The following is an 18,016-nucleotide window of genomic DNA, read 5'->3' as shown; positions in this document are numbered from 1 at the left end:
CTGCACCAGTAATTTCTGAGATGCGTGTGGAAAAGCAGGCCTACTTTCCTGTAACTGTAGTATTTTTTTTTAATCAAACTAAGGAGACTTTATCAATGGCTTTAGGAGATAGCCTGGCACTGATATGAAGGCAAGTTTTCAAATTTACAGTGTTTGTGCAATGGTGGTGAGGTTACAAACACTGCATCTTGCTAAATAAAAGCAAAGCAAAGTTCCTTTCCTCTGTTTTAACAGCTGTGTCAAAGAGATGATCAGCATCCAAGTATTTATTTTCCAACTTTATGTGCCTAATGAACAGCTGGCTCTGCACTGATTATGGAACATACAAAACAGGTAGAAGCAAAACCTTTTATTTTGCACAGACAAGAAAACAGGCCTTTTACCTGCCCTGTATTACTGAATCTGCTCACCTCCTCTTTAACTGGAGCTTACACCACAGTTCTGGAAAATGGACTGCCAGTTTTGCAATGTGACATGCGAGAGAAATGGAAGGAAGAAGATTGTGCCAGCAATATACACTGGTAGCTTAGAAGATGTTCCCTCAGTCTGAATGCAATAGATTGAGTTTGATGGATAATGCCCCCCCCCCCTTTAAACCCACAGACTGGCTTTTCTAAGCAAACAAAATCCATCCTCCATTTTTATTACTTTTTCATATCACAAGTCATGGTACTTGTCACTCAACTGGATCTCACGTCTTTAAGATAACTTCATATAATGTAATAGTGTGGATCAACACCAGAGAGGTTATTTCCACCCCACCCCTAAAATGATAGGAAGTCCAGGAGTGAACAAGTGAAATAGGTTAGCATGCAGTCAGTTCTCTTTAGTTTCTTGTATGAGAGTCTTGATAGAGTAAGAGGAGCACCACAGGATGAAATGAAGGACAATCCTTACAAAATCACAACGTGGCTATAACGACAACCTTTATTAAAACTGCTGCCAGTAGCACAAAGTACAGTTTTTTAAAAAATCACAATTCTCCACAACCCATGAGATTCTGATGAACTTCCATCCCTGTTTTAATTAAATCTACAGTCCCCAACTGTGTGTAAGTGGATTTCATCTTTCAGTAATTTCTTTTCAAGAGGTTAGTGGCTAGGGCCTATAGCATGCCCAGAGAGTGAAATCCTTCACTGGACATGATGATCTGCATTTGTAACCCCCTGCAGCTTAGTTTGAGGAGTTCTAGCAGCACGCTGGTCCATATGTATGTAGTATAACACATTCTTTCTGCTATTTATTTCTCCAGAGGGGCATAATTCAGGAGCTTCTCAATCAGATCCACGTGGGCAAGCAGCATTCGCCGACAGCAATATCTCTTCAGACCCAGAGCATCCAAAGCATCACTAAGAACAAACAAAAAGCAGGTGTGTTTGAAAGAAAAGCAGCATGCTGAAACCTGATCCCAGCCAAATTAAGGGAAAAGCCTTGTCCATGAGATAGAAGAGGAACTATATTACGGTTCCTGTTGTTACAATTTACATTCCTCCCCAAAGATCATAGGGTAGCAGGCGCAGTGATAATAAAACATTTTTTAAAAAACTAAAACAATTTCAAAATATTCTAAAAATATTAAAATATAGTCCATAGAAGCAAGGTGATTGACTGGGGTAGGGGGCTGACCCCCCACTCCCCAAGGATCAGACGAATAGGATTGCTATTTATTTTTCATTTCATAACATTTATATACGGCTTGATTTAGAAAATGCTATCCTCAGAGCCATTTACAAGACTGCTGCTGTACGCAAGTTACTGTTCTCTAAGTTTCACTTTGATAATCTGCTAGTTTTTAGTTTTTTGATTCATTATGACTATAAACACATTTTAACAATAATGAATGTGACAGGCATAACTTTATTATTTGCCCATTAAAGAAGCAGATGTAAAAGTGTGCTTGAAAAGTACACAACTTCCATCATAGCCTGCCTGCCTTGAGTTTCTCTTTAAGAACAGTTATTGGATCCCTAAGATGAAATCTCAGCCACCTGTCTCTTAATTAAGGTCTACCTAGCCACAGACTTTCCTCCCTTATGTTCCAAGAAAACAAAAAGCCTGGAGGGTAGGCGGGAAACCCACAAGCTTGTATGTCTGTGGACTAGTTTATGTCAGTCTTGTAACAAAGCATCAAATGCACAGAACACTGTTTCTGCCGGTATTGGGCTCCTGAAGGAGCTTCGTTCTCCCAAAGACATATAAACAAACCATTACCTGAAAACACATCTAGTATTAGCTTACTTTTACGCCATGCCTGTGCTCTGCGATTCACTGTGCTCCCCATCACAAACACTTCTGGCTTCTAGCAATCTTCAGGAGCCCTTTCTAACTTTCCTCTCTCCCATCCATACAATAAGTGCTGTTTTCGGGATGAGTGAATATGCATAGTAGGGGAAGCAGGATTACAGCAGATGGTCCATCCCGATCTAAGTATTATTTGTCGTTGTTACTACTACTACAACTACTACTACTTTTTATGAATCACCTTATACCCAAATGTCTCCTTCAGCAAAGAAGTTAGCAAACACCGGAAGGCTTTGGAAGCACTCTCAAACAACAGATGTCCATTTTGACATATTCTGTAGGTCCAATATAAAGTCTTCCTACACACATATATTTCGAACGCTACAGTAGCAGCAGGACTGGAGGAACAAAAGCAGTTTGGTAAGAGGCCATGAAGTAGGCATGGCTACTCTAAGTCAGGCTATTGGTCCTCCTAGCCTAGTACTGTCTACACCACTAGCAGTCTTTAATGTTTTCAGACCTGGGAGCCACCTTTAACCTGGCATCATATGACATTCACAATTATTTGCAGCTAGAAAGGAAGAATTGGTATCACTCCCAATTTTTAATTTCAAGGGGGTTCCTTTTTCTGCAGCTAGGCAGGGCAACAAAGGTGCCAAATTGAAGTAGAGGCTGGAAAGGAAGAATTGGCTAGAAACTTACAGTTTACTCCCAATTCTAGCTCTGGAATTTGGCTCTGTGCCTTCACCAATCATGATGGACAGGTGAATGTGTGCCCCCTCCATCACTTTACCAGCCAAATGGGGAGGTCTGGAAGGATTAGTATGCCGGTGGGCTAGAGGTTTCCCAGTGCTGCTCTAATGAATGTGATAAATGATCAGTGAGGGGACAGTAAGTTGGGTGACTGTTTTAGACAGGTTCTTTCTTATTAGTGCCCAGTTAACTCCAAGTTCAGGCTTTGCTATCTATCCTCTACCTTAAAAGATACAGCTTCTCTGGTGTCTAACCTGAACTTTTAGGTCAGCATTAGTTTCTGTTCCATTGGGGCTTTCAATGGAGACTGATGAGCTAAGATTAGCAATGGCTGGGCAGTTGACCCTCTGATGTAGCAACACATTCAAAAAGAAGTTGAGTTTTTCCAAGTGTTATTAATGTACATTTTGACATGTAATAAAGTAATAAATTTCCCATTTAAGAATTTAAATTTCCCATTTAAGAATTTTGCTCATGATTTATGCTAGGGTGGTGGTATGGGCAAACCAAGTTCTCATTCCCATTATGGGCCTACTAGAGTAATTAACATTCAGTTTGAGATGTGAGGTGCTCACAGATCAAGTAGGTAGAAGTCATAAAATAGAAGCAGAAAGCTGATGAGCATAATAAGACAGTGCCTCTTGAACTTAAGAGGCCTTCAGCACACACACTAGATTTCCACATAGGATAAAATCTTCAGTACAGTGTATGACCTCAGAAGTTATTCAAATAATGATAACAACATAAATCACCCTGTCAAATATTTTAATAGAGGCTCAATCAGTTTCATATTTATTTTATTTTTAGCACTTAGGCTGCAATCCTAAACAGTGGGGGTTACTTCTAAGTAGACATACATAAGATTGTGCTGTTAACCTTCCCAAAATTGCAGAAACGTTTGGCACTACAAAATACTTAAAATAAGCCCCCACACCTTGATTGTTATCAACCCATGGTGTAGTTTTCAAAACTCTGAATGTGGAATATTTTTAGCTAAACTAATCAGCAGAACTGAATAGATTTTTGAATATTTTTACCACCTCCAATATTCTAAATAACTGTCTGAAGAAACTCAATGTAAGAGAAAAACAGCATTTCCAAATTCTGCAAAATCTCTGCATCCTCAGACAAGTAAATTATTCCCTTTAGCTGACCCATTTTTTGCTACAAGAAATGATTTTAATAATATCTGACATATAGATCTGCCCTCAAAATTGTGAGTAGGCACTGAGCTAACAGACAGCTTTGCTGCAAGGGAGAAACTCAAATATGTATTGTCTACCCACTTGGTCAATGTAAAATCACACAATAAATTGCAAGAGAATCTGATTTATGCCCAAGGCATAATTCAGGTGCATTTATCATGCAAATATTGTACTAAAGTACTACTTAATCTCAAATTCTAGATCCATAAATTCCAATTCTGTATTTGCAATGGAAAATCAATTGCTAGCAGAATGGCTATGATTAACTACAACCAGAAACAATGCTGCATAGGTAAGAAAAATGATGGATACAGCAACAACGAAGATTATATATGAGACTTCTCTAGACACTAGCTAGTCAAGAAAGAAAGCTTTTCTTCATCCTTTCCTTCTATATGTTTTTGATTTTATATTATCTAGATGTTTAATTCCTATTTGGAAAATAGTGTTACACAGGTCTCAGAAGCTGAATTATGTAGCACCCATAAGTGAAGCATGTACTAGCATTTTTCTTAAAACACATGAGCTCTTAAAACAATGTTAATAGGTAGAAATCTGCCACAGCACTTGATAGTTTGTGATTTTAAAAAATCAAGCAAGTGTTACTTATGCTTTTCTATATAATTCATGCATTTGAAACTACCATGTTAAAAGAAAGGCTCTGAATGAGCTGGAGCCACTGTTCAGATAACATATTGTTGGTGTTGTTTAGTCGTTTAGTCGTGTCTGACTCTTCGTGACCCCATGGACCAGAGCACGCCAGGCACTCCTGTCTTCCACTGCCTCCCGCAGTTTGGTCAGACTCATGTCCATAGCTTCGAGAACACTGTCCAACCACCTCGTCCTCTGCCGTCCCCTTCTCCTTGTGCCCTCCATCTTTCCCAACATCAGGGTCTTTTCCAGGGAGTCTTCTCTTCTCATGAGGTGACCAAAGTATTGGAGCCTCAGCTTCATGATCTGTCCTTCCAGTGAGCATTCAGGCCTGATTTCCTTAAGAATGGATACGTTTGATCTTCTTGCAGTCCATGGGACTCTCAAGAGTCTCCTCCAGCACCATAATTCAAAAGCATCAATTCTTTGGCGATCAGCCTTCTTTATGGTCCAGCTCTCACTTCCATACATCACTACTGGGAAAACCATGGCTTTAACTATACGGACCTTTGTTGGCAAAGTGATGTCTCTGCTTTTTAAGATGCTGTCTAGGTTTGCCATCGCCTTTCTCCCAAGGAGCAGTCGTCTTTTAATTTCGTGACTGCTGTCACCATCTGCAGTGATCATGGAGCCCAAGAAAGTAAAATCTCTCACTGCCTCCATTTCTTCCCCTTCTATTTGCCAGGAGGTGATGGGCCCAGTGGCCATGATCTTCGTTTTTTTGATGTTGAGCTTCAGACCATATTTTGCGCTCTCCTCTTTCACCCTCATTAAAAGGTTCTTTAATTCCTCCTCACTTTCTGCCATCAAGGTTGTGTCATCTGCATATCTGAGGTTGTTGATATTTCTTCCGGCGATCTTAATTCCGGCTTGGGATTCATCCAGCCCAGCCCAGATAACATATTACATGTGTTATACTCTATTTTTAGCAGCATCAGCAACACAGTAGAAATAAAGAAGCTTCTTTGTTCTAGTATACAAAACATCTTTTCATATCATCAAATTTAAACCAAGTGTTCATATCATGCAGCTCACAGAAACCTGTGCACCTTTTAAGAGCTAATTGGTATTCTAAAAAAGCAGATACTATTTAAAATGCCCTAAAATAGAATTTCAGTTCCTTTTAAAAATGTCTAACTCCTGTAACCACAGGGGGGAAAGAAGCGTGACAGCAGAAAGTTTAGGTACTTTCTAAGATTAGCCTTTAATTAATTATAGGATCTTAGATGTTCTAAGTTCTCAAGAGTTCTGAGGACTCAGCAAGACAATGGGGCCTGTCATTTCATACTACTCAAGAGAAACAGAATTGTTTTCTGAAAAATGGAACCATGGCTACAATCCTATATGTACTTGGGAATAAGCCTATGGAACTATGAAAGCAAGGATAGGACCATACTGTTAACAGAAATGCAAGAGAGTTATGTTTGTGCAAAACATTACACTGAAATACAGTGGTACCTCAGGTTACAGATGCTTCAGGTTACAGACGCTTCAGGTTACAGACTCCGCTAACCCAGAAATAGTACCTCAGGTTAAGAACTTTGCTTCAGGATGAGAACAGAAATTGCGGCACTGCGGCGCAGCAGTAGCGGGAGGCCCCATTAGCTAAAGTGGTACCTCAAGTTAAGAACGGAACTCCAGAACAAATTAAGTTCTTAGCCCGAGGCACCACTGTACAAAAGATGGGCAACACTATCTTCTGTTCATTGATTTGTTTGCCATGTCAGATGGTAATGCTTAATCAGAGCACTAGAGGATGCTTGAATATAAATGCTGAAATAGTGTCAGTTCTTGCAGCTCTACCTGTGTGGGAGAGATTGAAATGCTCCAATTGTGTTCGACATTCACTTCTCACTTTGTCAGTAAGTTTTATATGTGGGAAAGTGCTTTCACTTAAAGTTCAGCAATGTAAGACTGAGGTCAACCAAATGATTATTTCTAAATCAACCTAAGAACTTTCACTTGAATTTCATACCCTGTTTCCCCAAAAATAAGACAGTGTTTTATATTAATTTTTGCTCCCAAAGATGCGCTAGGTCTTATTTCCAGGGAATGTCTTATTTTTCCATGAAGAATACGGTACACATTTATTGTTGAACAACAACAAAAAAAGGAAATTTATTACTTGCATACGGTACAAAGCCTTACAGTAGCTTTGGGGGCCTTATATTCCGGGGTGGCCTTATTATTGGGGAGGCCTTATATTTGGGGGAGGCCTTATATTACAGCAAGAGGCAAAACTGGAAGTAGGTCTTATTTTCGGGGGATGTCTTACTTTCAGGGAAGCAGTGTACTTAGGCAAAGGAAATTCAAGTTTATACAATCCAACTTAAATATGCAAATCAAGCATGTTTATGGAAGTTTTTCCAATTTTCATAATTCATTTCAAGTGCAGCAAGGGATTCGTTTAATCAGAGTACAACCTTCTACATTGAGCCATATCTGAGAAAAAGCAAAGGGGGGTTTAAAATGTCTCCAATGTTAGTTCCTCAGTACTGTAGCTACATTTCCCCCATGGAACTCTGAAAAGCCCCCTCAAGAAAATCAGGCAATCTCAATTATTTGTAGGTAACTTGCTTAGGCTGCAATTCTAAGTCCACTACCCTTGGAGTTAGCTCCACTGAATTCATTGGACTAAGTTTTGAGTAGACAGGACTAGGATTGCACTTTAAAATATTGCTGAGTTTATGCTTTCATTATTAATATGGTTCTATACTGATGTAATTATTATTTATAAAAATTGGACCTACACTTCATAAAACATGAGCACAGGATAAAGAGTGTTATATACATACCTTTTTGTGAATGATCCCTAGACTACTACAAAATGTTAATGGATACTTTTCTCAAAACAGCTGTGAAAACACAAGTGTGTGAAGCAGAGTCCTTACCCTTCTGTATACTCAGCTTGCAGAAGACCAAGATATGCCTCCCATTTGTTTCCAACGATTTTGCCGCAAGTGAAGCATCTCACTGGTATGATCATTTTACACCTAGGGAAACATTAAAAACAGGAAATTTAAACAGTAAGCGCATGATCTGATGTATCTAAAACTAATACCAAGCAGTCTAACCAAGGCATTTAAACTGCATTAGTTCCAAAGGCAAAGGTAAGTGGGTGTGGACCTGGTCAGTGTCTGAAAGTAGGAGCACTGGAGCCCTCTTTCTGGTGTTCAGCCTGAACTGGTCAGGGCAAAAAGTGTGTACAGGGCAGAGGCATGCACACTGGCCCCACCCACATTGTCCCCACACAAGCTGGCTCTACCTCTTAACCTTCTTGTGTTGAGCTTCCTGAAGGGGCTTTAAAAGATTTTTCTTCCTGCTCAGTGTGGGAGGGCTGGGGTTTGAACCAACAAGCTGGGGATGTTGTGGGGCAGCACCAGCATGCAAGCCCCAGGCTCCTTATGCACTTTTTGTTCTTGCATGCTTAGTCTGGACATCTGAAGAGGACTCCTGAGAGCCCTATGCAATTGGGACAAAGTGTGTATTCAACACAAATCTTAGTACAATTCTGAATATGTGCTCTTATATGTGCTAAGGCTGCAGTCCTATGCACACTTATCTGAAGTCTCATAACAAATAAAGTTATTGAATGTATGACTTGAATGTATTTAATTCCAAGAACCTTAATACTTTTGAAGAAAACCAACACTGGCTATAGATGCTGGTTGGCAAAACCGATATCCTTTCTTCAAAATGTTGTCGGCGCTTTGACCTAAGTATATGTTTGCATTTCACCTTTGTATAAGACAGCAATTTTGATAGGAATTTCACTGAGTCTAGCTTAATCTAGGCTGGCTATGAATTAATATTTTTAAGTTTTATTGAAGCACAATAACCATTACTGATAACTCAAAGTTACTGATTGCCATTAATAGGAATTGTTTTTCAATAAACTAATAATTTGATAGCTCAACCAGTTCTCTTTTGCATTTAAACTGAAGAGCATTATTCCAATAATTTAAGACCCATTTACCTCCAAGCAAAAAGGTGAATAAAGATTAAACTGCAGTTAACTGAAGAAGCGTGCATGCACACAAAAGCTTATACCAAGAACAAATTTAAAGGTAAAGGACCCCTGACAGTTAAGTCCAGTCGTGAATGACTCTGGGATTGTGGCGCTCATCTCACTTTACTGGCCGAGAGAGCCGGCGTTTGTCCACAGACAGTTTTTCCGGGACATGTGGCCAGCATGACTAAGCCACTTCTGGTGAAACCAGAGCAGTGCACGGAAACACCGTTTACCTTCCCAACGGAGCGGGACCTATTTATCTACTTGCACTTTTTGGTGTGCTTTCAAACTGCTAGGTTAGCAGGAGCTGGAACTGAGCAACGGGAGCTCACCCTATCGCGGGTATTCAAACAGCCAACCTTCTGATTGGCAAGCCTAAGACTCAGTGGTTTAGACCACAGTGCCACCCGCGTCCCCAAGAACAAATTTAGTTGGTCTCTAAGGTACTACTGGACAATTTTTTTTAATTTTTTATATATATTTCGACTGCAGTTAACTGCTTTTTACAATCCAAAATAAATATTAGAGGCCCTCCTTATCCACCCCTTGGTTTGAGTCAGGCAGCATGCATGACTGGGTCCCTCCATGGGCATAGCCGGGGGGGCAGCTGCCCCTCCCAAATCAATAAAATTCAATAAAAATACCTAGCAAACTGAGGTTCTGTCCCCCCAACAAAAGACCTTCCCCCCTTAGCAAACATCCTGGCTATGTCCATGGGCCCCACCTATGCTAGAGTGCTGAGTTTGGATGCTGGAGAAACCAAGGAGCTTGCTGGGTGGCCACCAGCCAAATCAGCCTCTTAGCCCAGTGCCAACTTGCCTCATGGGATTATCGTGAAGATGAAATACTGCAACTCAAGCTGCAATCCTATGCGCGGACACTTGGGTGCGAGTCTCACAGCAAGCAATGAGATCCAGAGGAACAGCTTTGTTTGGAATGTCACAACAAACGCAAGTAAGCCTCTTGTGGCACCAGAAAGACAACCATATAACTTGTGGCATAAACTTTAGTGAACTACTTGGTAAGAATGAATGGTGGCTCCAAACGGCGAACTCATATATCACAATAAATGTGTTAAGTGTTCAAGGCACCACGAGGCTCTTGCTTTTGAAATCAACTCGTCATCCTCTTGTTCTCCTTAACTCTCCAAGTAAACATGGCCAAACTCTCGCCCGCCCCAGATTTCGCCAATACTTTAAAGCTACATAAAGAGGGGCGGGTGGTTTCCGTCCTTGCCCACATCAGAGTGCCTGGCCGGGATCGCTGGCCCCGAGCAAGATGTAAAGATGGTGCTACAGAAACTGGAGGAAGGGGCAGAGGAGAAACCGCCCGCGTTCACAGAAACCGGTCTCAGCCTTCGGAAGCGATTTAATCCCGCTTCTCACTCTTTTCTCCTTCAGAATGAAAAGGTAATTATTTATTAGCATTACCGTTATGTTAACAGTAGCGGCGGCGAAAGAGCAGGAAAGTCGCGACTGCTACGAGATACTTTCCTTCTCTTACTACGAGCGTTTTTGAAGAGGGGGGAGGAAGGGGAAAAGGCGACAAAGGGAAACCCGAACTAAAGCAGGAGGCTCGGCGGACCAACTGACCTACCTAACGGACACTCGCCACGTCCCGCGCGCACCGTTGCCGCCGTTACCAGCTTTGCAAATCGCCACGCCCCCTCCTCGCCGGGCGCTACTAATCCACGCAATGGGGGGGAGAACTGTTTTCAGACTTCCGCAGCAGTACGCTACAGTGAGCACGTTAAGAGACAAACCGCGGGAGATTTCCGCGCAGATCAACACGCCCCGTGGAGGGCTGGGGACAGCGCCCTCTTCTTTTTCGCTCTATTCTTAATCCGGCCCCTCTCCGAGGGTGCGGAATGGTACGGTCCGAGCGGTACGGCGTCGCGGTTGGCTCAAGAAAGTTGCGTTCGGCGAGGGCTTTCGCGTTTCTCGTGCGCGCTGAGTGGCAGCTGGGGCGTTCGGATTGCAGAGCGCTGAGTCTGGGCAGCGAGAGCAGCTTGAGCTCGCAGCTTCATTGGAGCAAGTGGCGGCGGAGCGTCAGGTACTCCTTTGCTTTTTTTCGCGCTGTTCTGCAGGCACTTGTTGCTAGAGTTTTTTTCTTTCTTTCTCCAAGCGAGAGTTTTAGAAAAAGGCGGCTGATTTTTCTGTCTTCCGTACATTGAGTTGTGCTGTTGGCTGGAAAAGTGCAACTGGTGGTGTTGCAGTAGTTCAGCCCCGTCAAGTTTTTCCTTGCTGATGGGAGCTATAAAACGGGAAAAATATAAGGTGGGGAGAGGAAAACGGTGTTTCCCTCCGCTCCAAATCTAAATCAGGCTGCTGATGCCTTGCAGAGGAACACAGCTGCTCTGGTGTTAATGCTACTTGTGGCGATTTCTTTCTCTCTTTTGCGCTGCCCAAACCCACTCAAGTTAGTGGAGATTTGCAGTATGTGCTTGGGAGAAAATGCCTGGATGGCTGTTTCCAAATGGTGATCGCAATCTCGCTGATGTTTCTACTGAAAGCACGAGAGAGAACTTTAAATGGAAACACGCTGCCAGAAAGGAGTTTTCGTTTATATATTTAAAAATTCCTTCATTTTGGAGAGCCTAGGAGAAATAGCAACAACCGCTCTTGGACATTCAATCCAGCCAGACTTTCCCTAATGCTGCTGCCCCGGCGCTCGCTCTCCTTCGGAAATGAAAAACGCCCCCCTCCCCCCCCCCCCGTCCCCAGCAAGGAGAGCATCTTTCTCCTTCCTCTCGGGTGTTAACTTGATGGATCCGTGGGTCGCTGGTGTCACGCGAAAACTTGCCATATATATATATATATAATATAATATATAAAATAATATGCGGGGAGTAGCTGCTCTCCAAACCTTTGGGAGGCGGGACATACAACGGTCCTGTTTTTCCCCCGCTGGAAAACAAACCCCTCTGTGCGTCTCGCACCCCAGTTCTTCGCACATCGGTAGCCCGATCCAGTGCACGTTTACTCTGAAGTAAATTCCAGATCACGGGTGACAATGATAGGTTTACTTCCCTTTGAAAGTGCGTAGGCTTTGCAGCCTGAGCAAACCGTATCAACGTTTAGGTTGCATGCCATAATCCCCCCCCCCTTCGCTCCCCCTCCGGCATTTCTAGGTAGTGGTATATGGTGGTCGTTAGAGCCACATCCTGGTACGCCCTCAGTCCCATGCACACCTATTGGCGGGTGAACCCATGGAATTGAGGGGGACCTCATCCTCCGGAGTAAACAATTACAGGTTACTGTTTACTATTTTTATTTGTATTTTGTGTGCCACCCTTCTCCAAGGAGCTCAGGGTGGGGTGGCGTATGCCGCTCTTATTTTCAAAACAGTCCCGCGAGGGAGATTTTGGGCTGAGAGATGTTGACTGACTCAAGGTCGCCCCTTGATGGGTGAGTGGAGAGGTGAGCTGGAGCCTCCTTGGAAAACCTCGTGAAAGGAGGACTATTTGCCATAGCGCAGATTTTTCGGGGGGCGGGCGCGCGACAACATTTCATGCTTATTTTACAGTGGAATTTCTCCCTGTGAAGGAGAAATAAATGTGAATGCAGTTGGAGTTAATAATGGGGCTTCTCTACACTATGGTTTGAGAAGTGTTGGCCTAGTACAACTTTTTATGCAGTCCTCTGTTTGGCTGAGGTGAATGGGTGTGGTCTGTTTGACTTTTCTAGAGTAACTTTGGCTTCTCTCCTGCCACTGGTGCCGAATTAAATTTTAGAGTCTCCTTTAAAAGGGTGAGATTTATTCACAACTATATTTAAGAACAAACTGTTCCCGCTTCAGGGGGATTAGCATGTGGTGTTTGCAGGATTGTATCCAACGGCAACATTTTATTTGGGGAAAGAGTTATAAATCATGGGGGTGGGGAGTTTGAGGCAGAAGAGCAAATGAATAGGATACCAGAGTTTGCAAGCTGTAAGGCTCTGTGTCCTTCCATAAGCTATTGCTATGTCTTCAGGCAAAAGACCAAGAGAGATGCTATCAGATTTCTTGATCTCTCCCAGTTGTGTCTCTGAGTATGCTTGGCATTTGAATCGAGTGGGATTGTTATTATTGGTCCTCATTCTGCAAATATTTATCCAACGCTGGGGGGGTCATGTAGATGTTTACTTCAGAGTAAGTTTCCTTGAACTCCCTGCAACTTACTTTTGAGCAAACACTTGGAAGATTGGGTTCTATCGCTTTCTTACTACAGACTTTCTTTGAGAGATGTGCCATTTCCTGAGACGAAAGGGAAGGTGGTGGTTGAGGTTTCTAGTGGGAAAATGGAAGTGTGTCCTGGGAAGATTAAGTCTTACTGGGAGAGGTAGACCAAGGGAATGCAATACATTCTGGCATCTGAGGCAGACCCTAAATTGACGCCTTCCTCCCTGCCAGGGAAGACGGGGTGAGGAAAGACCTACATCAGGAGCAAGGTGGGGAAAGGAAGTTCAACACCGGGATTTGCTGTCCAAGAGGATTCTGCCACCTGAGGCAGTTGTCTCACTTTGCCTCTTGGTTGGGCCAGTCCTGAGGGAACTATCCCTTATAGCAATAGTAGCTAACCTGTTGCTCTCCAGACATTGCTGGACTCCAACTCCTCTCAACCCTAGCTAGCATGGCCTCTATTTGGGGATGATGGGAGTTGTAGTTCAGCAACATCTGGAAGGCCACATGTTAGCTACTCCTGCACTACCACCAGGAAGACACCATGGTGTCTTATGGGAATTGTATTGGATGGGGTGAGGGGCAAGAGTCAAGGTCTTTCACCTTAGGCTAGCTTGCTTAAGCAATAACTTTTACAGCTAGTGGGGGGCAATATCTGTATATTCCCCCCACCCTCCCACCCACCCACCCAAAGTGCACTGGAGGCTATTCATTCAGCAGGAGGAGGAAAGAGTCTTCCAACATCCTCCTCACAAGGATGAGATTGTTTGTGTGAAGGGCTGTACCTTGAGGAGTGGGTGATTTTTCACATAAGACTTTGTTTCCCATTGCTTTGCCCAGCCGAGCCCAGCCTGCTATACAGTGGACATGAATATATACTGGTGATGCTTGGGGAATCAAAGTATGTGCTGACTATGTGCCCTTTCGAATTACTGCGGACATAATTTCCTGGGACCTCCGTTTGGCCTCTGTAGAAAACAGGATGCTGGACAGGACTTTGCTCTGTTTCACCAGCGTTGTTCTTATTTTCTTACAGCTTGTCTGTCACAGAAAAAACAAGTCTTGTGGCACCTTAAAAGACTCAATAAATTTATTATAGGTGGCATAAGCTTTGGTGGACAAGTTTGATGCATAACAAGTTATCCTCAGTTGGCAGATTTGGGTATAGGTCAGGCATGGGGCACTTGTGGCTCTCCAGATGTTGTGGGATTCCATCTCCCATCAGCCCCGGCCAGGAATGATAGGAGTTATAATCCAGCAACATCTGGAGGGCCGCAGATGCCCCATCCCTAGTACAGAGGAAAACAAACAAGTAAGACTGTGACAATCCTTTATATACAAACTCCTCCTTTCACTTCTAATAACTATGTAGCCAAAAATGGCATAATCCACACCAAAAGACATTGGCATGTTTTGGGGAACCCTAAAAGTTGAAGTACAATTTAAAAAAATCCTAAAAGTGTAGGGAGAGGGAGAGGACATGCACAAGTGTGGACTGAGCATGCTTAGTGGCCAGAGAACACGGAGTGTCTTTTGGGGGAAAGAAAATGTGGTGGGTTGGAATGTGGTATTCAGACAGTCATTCTCCCCAGAATACTCTATTCCAACCCACCCAGTTTTCTCCCCCCCCCAAAAAAAAAACCCCACTGTGTTCTCTGGCCCCTGAACATGCTCAGTTCACACAGGTGCATGTCTGCTTATGTCCTCCTCCCACCACACACACTTAGGATTTTTTGTATTTCTGCAACTTTGGGTGTGAATGGTGCCATTTTTTATTTTTTTGCTACATGATCATTCCTTGCTGTTATTGCGATTTACTCTTGGGTAATTCTGGAGTTCCTGTGAATAACCAACCTCCTACCTTAACTGCTCATCTTGTCGCTTTTAATCCAGTGGTGATATAGCTAGGGAAAGGCCCTGACTCATTCCAAGTTTTTTCATTCATTTCTTCCTCCTTTGATTTATTTCTTGACTGTGTGTGTGTGTGTGTGTGTGTGTGTGTGTGTGTAGTGGGAGGCAATCAAGTAAACATAATCTATGTAGTTTGCGGAGGCTGTAGATCAGAGGGAGAGAAGCCAGTCTTTTGCTGAGAGACCAGCTGCCTTTGGCCTTCCTTCAACTGTCACTTAGCAGCAGCAGCCATTCCTTCAGGCTACCTGAACTGTTTCTTTCCCAGCTGGTCCTCATAAGAACTGAAACTTTAAGAATTGGTATATGAGCTTGCTTGATACCTCCCTTTCTATCCCTTTCCCTTTCTGAGTGATATATTTTAGATTGTTTGTAAGCAGCTGGGCGCAAGTCTAAAGGGGCAGGGTAGAAATGCTTTAAATAAATGAAAGGCCTGCGAATAACCAGGAAAAATGTGTTTCACCTCCCCCCCCCCCTTCCTCCCTTTCTTTCTGGGTCTTTACATCTCTAAGTTTGTTATTTTAAGTTGAACATTGATGAAGTTGGACACTGATTGTGCATCATGGACCTTTTAAAAACTTACCGAAGTTGGATTGAAACTAGGGTGATTGTGTGTCCTACATTACTGAGACAGTTCTTGTGTTTGAAGGGCTGTTTGGTCCAAGTTCCATTTAAAGATTAAGAACCTTAAGAAAGGAGAGCAAGGGGGCCATTGAAATTGCCCAGCAGTGGTTAGCACCTGGACAGCAGTCTGAGCAGGTGCACAGGTCACCTGGTGTGATGTGTTGTTTCTCTATGTAGTTTCCCCCCTCTAAATTTGCATCTATGCATAGTCATTAGTCTGCACATTTTAAGCAAATTGTGCCATCTTGTCTCTTTTGGGACTGCATTTCCTCTCTTTTGGTGATATATGACTTCCTGAAGCTGGTGTTGCACATTAGAAATAAAGATGGAGGGATTCTCAAATTGGACCATACGCAGATTGCTGCATTCCCCCTAAGAATCAGTAATGCTATGTGGTCATTGATCAGGGTGTTGTTGTCCCATGTCTGTGGCTATCATGCCCCATCGCTTTGTGCTTGGACAGTGGCTTGCTGTTGGATCGGATTCATTTATTATTGGCAAAGCCAATAATCTTTCGAGAAATCGAAGGAGAGCCAGCATTAAAGTGATAGCACGTAAAGTTCCAGGGTCCAATAGCTGTTTTTGTCATCCTGAGCAGAAGGAGTTAGGCACAATGCGTCTCTTTCAAAATGCAGATTCTCCAGTAATCCCTTATTCATGGGATAGCTGCAATGCTTATCTCAGCATGAAGTGTGCATTAGGAACAAACCAGGGGGAAAATAAGAGAAGTTAAATGAGAAATATGTGTGGGTACTACTGATGTTCAGTAGTTCACTAAAATTACCAGTGGGATAGGGACAAGAGAAAGGCATAAAAAACCTAACCGTAGCTCCTCCTATGTTGGTCTGTTGCATTACTTAATTGCAGATTAATTAGAATCAGATTCATTTTGATTATGTGTGGTATTGCATTAAGAGTGCAATCCTATACACTTATATAAGTGTGAATAGGATTGCAGCCTTGATGAACTATCAGTGGATTAAATTTGCATGGATTTACTTCCAGGTGGACATCCAAAGATATCCATATGGATTGTAAGTGGTCTGTTGTTCTCAATTTGATGAAAGCTTTTCAACTTTGAAGCAATGTGACAAGCAAGTGATGGTTTAAAACACCACATGAAGTGTTTTTAAAGCAAGGTTGGCCAGTAAGTCCCATGGGCTACATCTGGTCCCCGACTTAATTTTATTTCCCTTGACAAAATGTCCTATTGTGTTTTGGTGCAGATGTAGTACTGTAAAACACTTGCCAGTAGTTTTGCTCATAAAGAAGATTGTTTTCAGGGGTTGAGTGTGAGAGAGATTCCACACTTCCCCCTTCGATTTTCAGTGTAATGCCCCATAACTGTGGAACTCTTACTGCTAGATTGTGTTGACTGTGTTATAGATCCTGGCTTCTCAACTTCTAACAGCAGAAATGAAGGCAGGGAAGCTTTTGCCAGCTGTTTCTCTTTGTGTCAGAGAAGTTTCACAGGCTAAATTTATGCATATTGGACTGCTGTTAGAAGCAGAGAAAAGGACCAGTAAGAAACAGAAGAAAACAAGCTGGCATCTGAATAGGAAAGGAGGTGGTGGGTTGTGCTGCAAAATTTGCTTCTATTATCTGGAGCGCTGCTGGGAGCGAGCAGCCCCCAAGAGTGCAGAAGTTGACTGGCCCTGGCCTGTTCTAAAGAAACACGCTTTGCAAGTGAAATTAACACATTTTAAAATGGGCACTGAAATTAGCTGCACATTAAACCTGAGTGCCTCCTTGAGGTCAGATCTTAACCATTATTCATGTTGTTGGTAAGTAATACACATACCCATTAACATTCAAGACTTGCATGCACCACCAGGTCTTGATTCATTTCCTTGTGTCTAGTCGCTCTAGTTAATGTTGTGCTATTGTATTGATAAAAAGGTCTTGCAGTACCTAGGGCAAGTGTCTGGAAATAAAGATTTCTCATCTTTCTTTCTTTTTTTTACTTTAGAAGTTGGAGCAAGCAAGCCAAGAAAACCCCTTGCTGTGAACCATAGCAAAAGGGTGACATTTGTCATGCTCCCGCAAAACACTTAGGCACATACTTTCTATCCTACTTCCTGTGAGATGGAGAGAGAGGGCCCACATCGCCTCCAAAGCCCCAATACACTGATGTGGCTGGATGTAAGCCTACAGAGCATCATTTCCAGTCCTAGGTGGCTACTTCCATTGATTTTAATGGAACTTATTTCCACATTAGTGTTAGTGTAACAAAACAGTAACATGGCCATGTTCTGCCCCAGCTGGTCTCCAGGATATAGGAGAGCAGTCAACAGTTGTAGTACCTCTTGGTTTACCAACTGATGTGGTAGAACCACATTCAGGCAAGCCCAGGTCAGAGCCTTGCCTAGAGTAGAGTGGAGCTGTTGTTTCAGAGGCCTTCTGCAGATTGGCTCAACTAGTCTTGCTGTTGGGCCCTCCATCTCCAGTGAACTGTTTGCAT

General features: G+C 42.8%; 2 protein-coding genes across 11 annotated transcripts in view; one reads left to right on the top strand and one right to left on the bottom strand.

The window, feature by feature from the left end:
* Positions 1-908: 908 nt before the first annotated feature.
* POLR2L (RNA polymerase II, I and III subunit L) lies at positions 909-10,672 on the bottom strand. 4 transcript variants are annotated; one of them, XM_028734896.2, is made up of 3 exons: positions 10,459-10,672; positions 7,742-7,843; positions 909-1,349 (listed from the first exon to the last, which is right to left on the bottom strand). In XM_028734896.2, exons 2-3 carry the CDS (start codon positions 7,834-7,836, stop codon positions 1,241-1,243), a joined length of 204 nt encoding a protein of 67 aa, XP_028590729.1. In that variant the 5' UTR covers positions 7,837-7,843; positions 10,459-10,672; the 3' UTR covers positions 909-1,240. The 4 variants fall into 4 exon arrangements, with proteins under 4 accessions (XP_028590729.1, XP_028590716.1, XP_028590707.1 ...); XM_028734883.2 differs by having other exon boundaries at positions 10,455-10,520; XM_028734874.2 differs by lacking the exon at positions 10,459-10,672 and adding an exon at positions 10,293-10,448.
* A 79-nt stretch (positions 10,673-10,751) lies between these two features.
* TSPAN4 (tetraspanin 4) overlaps positions 10,752-18,016 on the top strand; it is a 506,481-nt gene continuing 499,216 nt past the window's right edge. For 2 of the 7 annotated variants that reach the window (XM_077931632.1, XM_077931616.1), the window contains exon 1: positions 10,809-10,914. The gene's annotated coding sequence lies outside the window, so the exon portion shown is untranslated. Of the gene's footprint in view, positions 10,915-18,016 lie in introns of all 7 variants that reach the window. The other 5 variants (XM_077931619.1, XM_077931611.1, XM_077931625.1 and 2 more) reach the window with 3 other exon arrangements.

This window comes from Podarcis muralis, chromosome 1, assembly GCF_964188315.1.
Source record: "Podarcis muralis chromosome 1, rPodMur119.hap1.1, whole genome shotgun sequence".
NCBI lineage: Eukaryota > Metazoa > Chordata > Lepidosauria > Squamata > Lacertidae > Podarcis > Podarcis muralis.
This window is presented reverse-complemented; position numbering and strand designations above follow the sequence as displayed.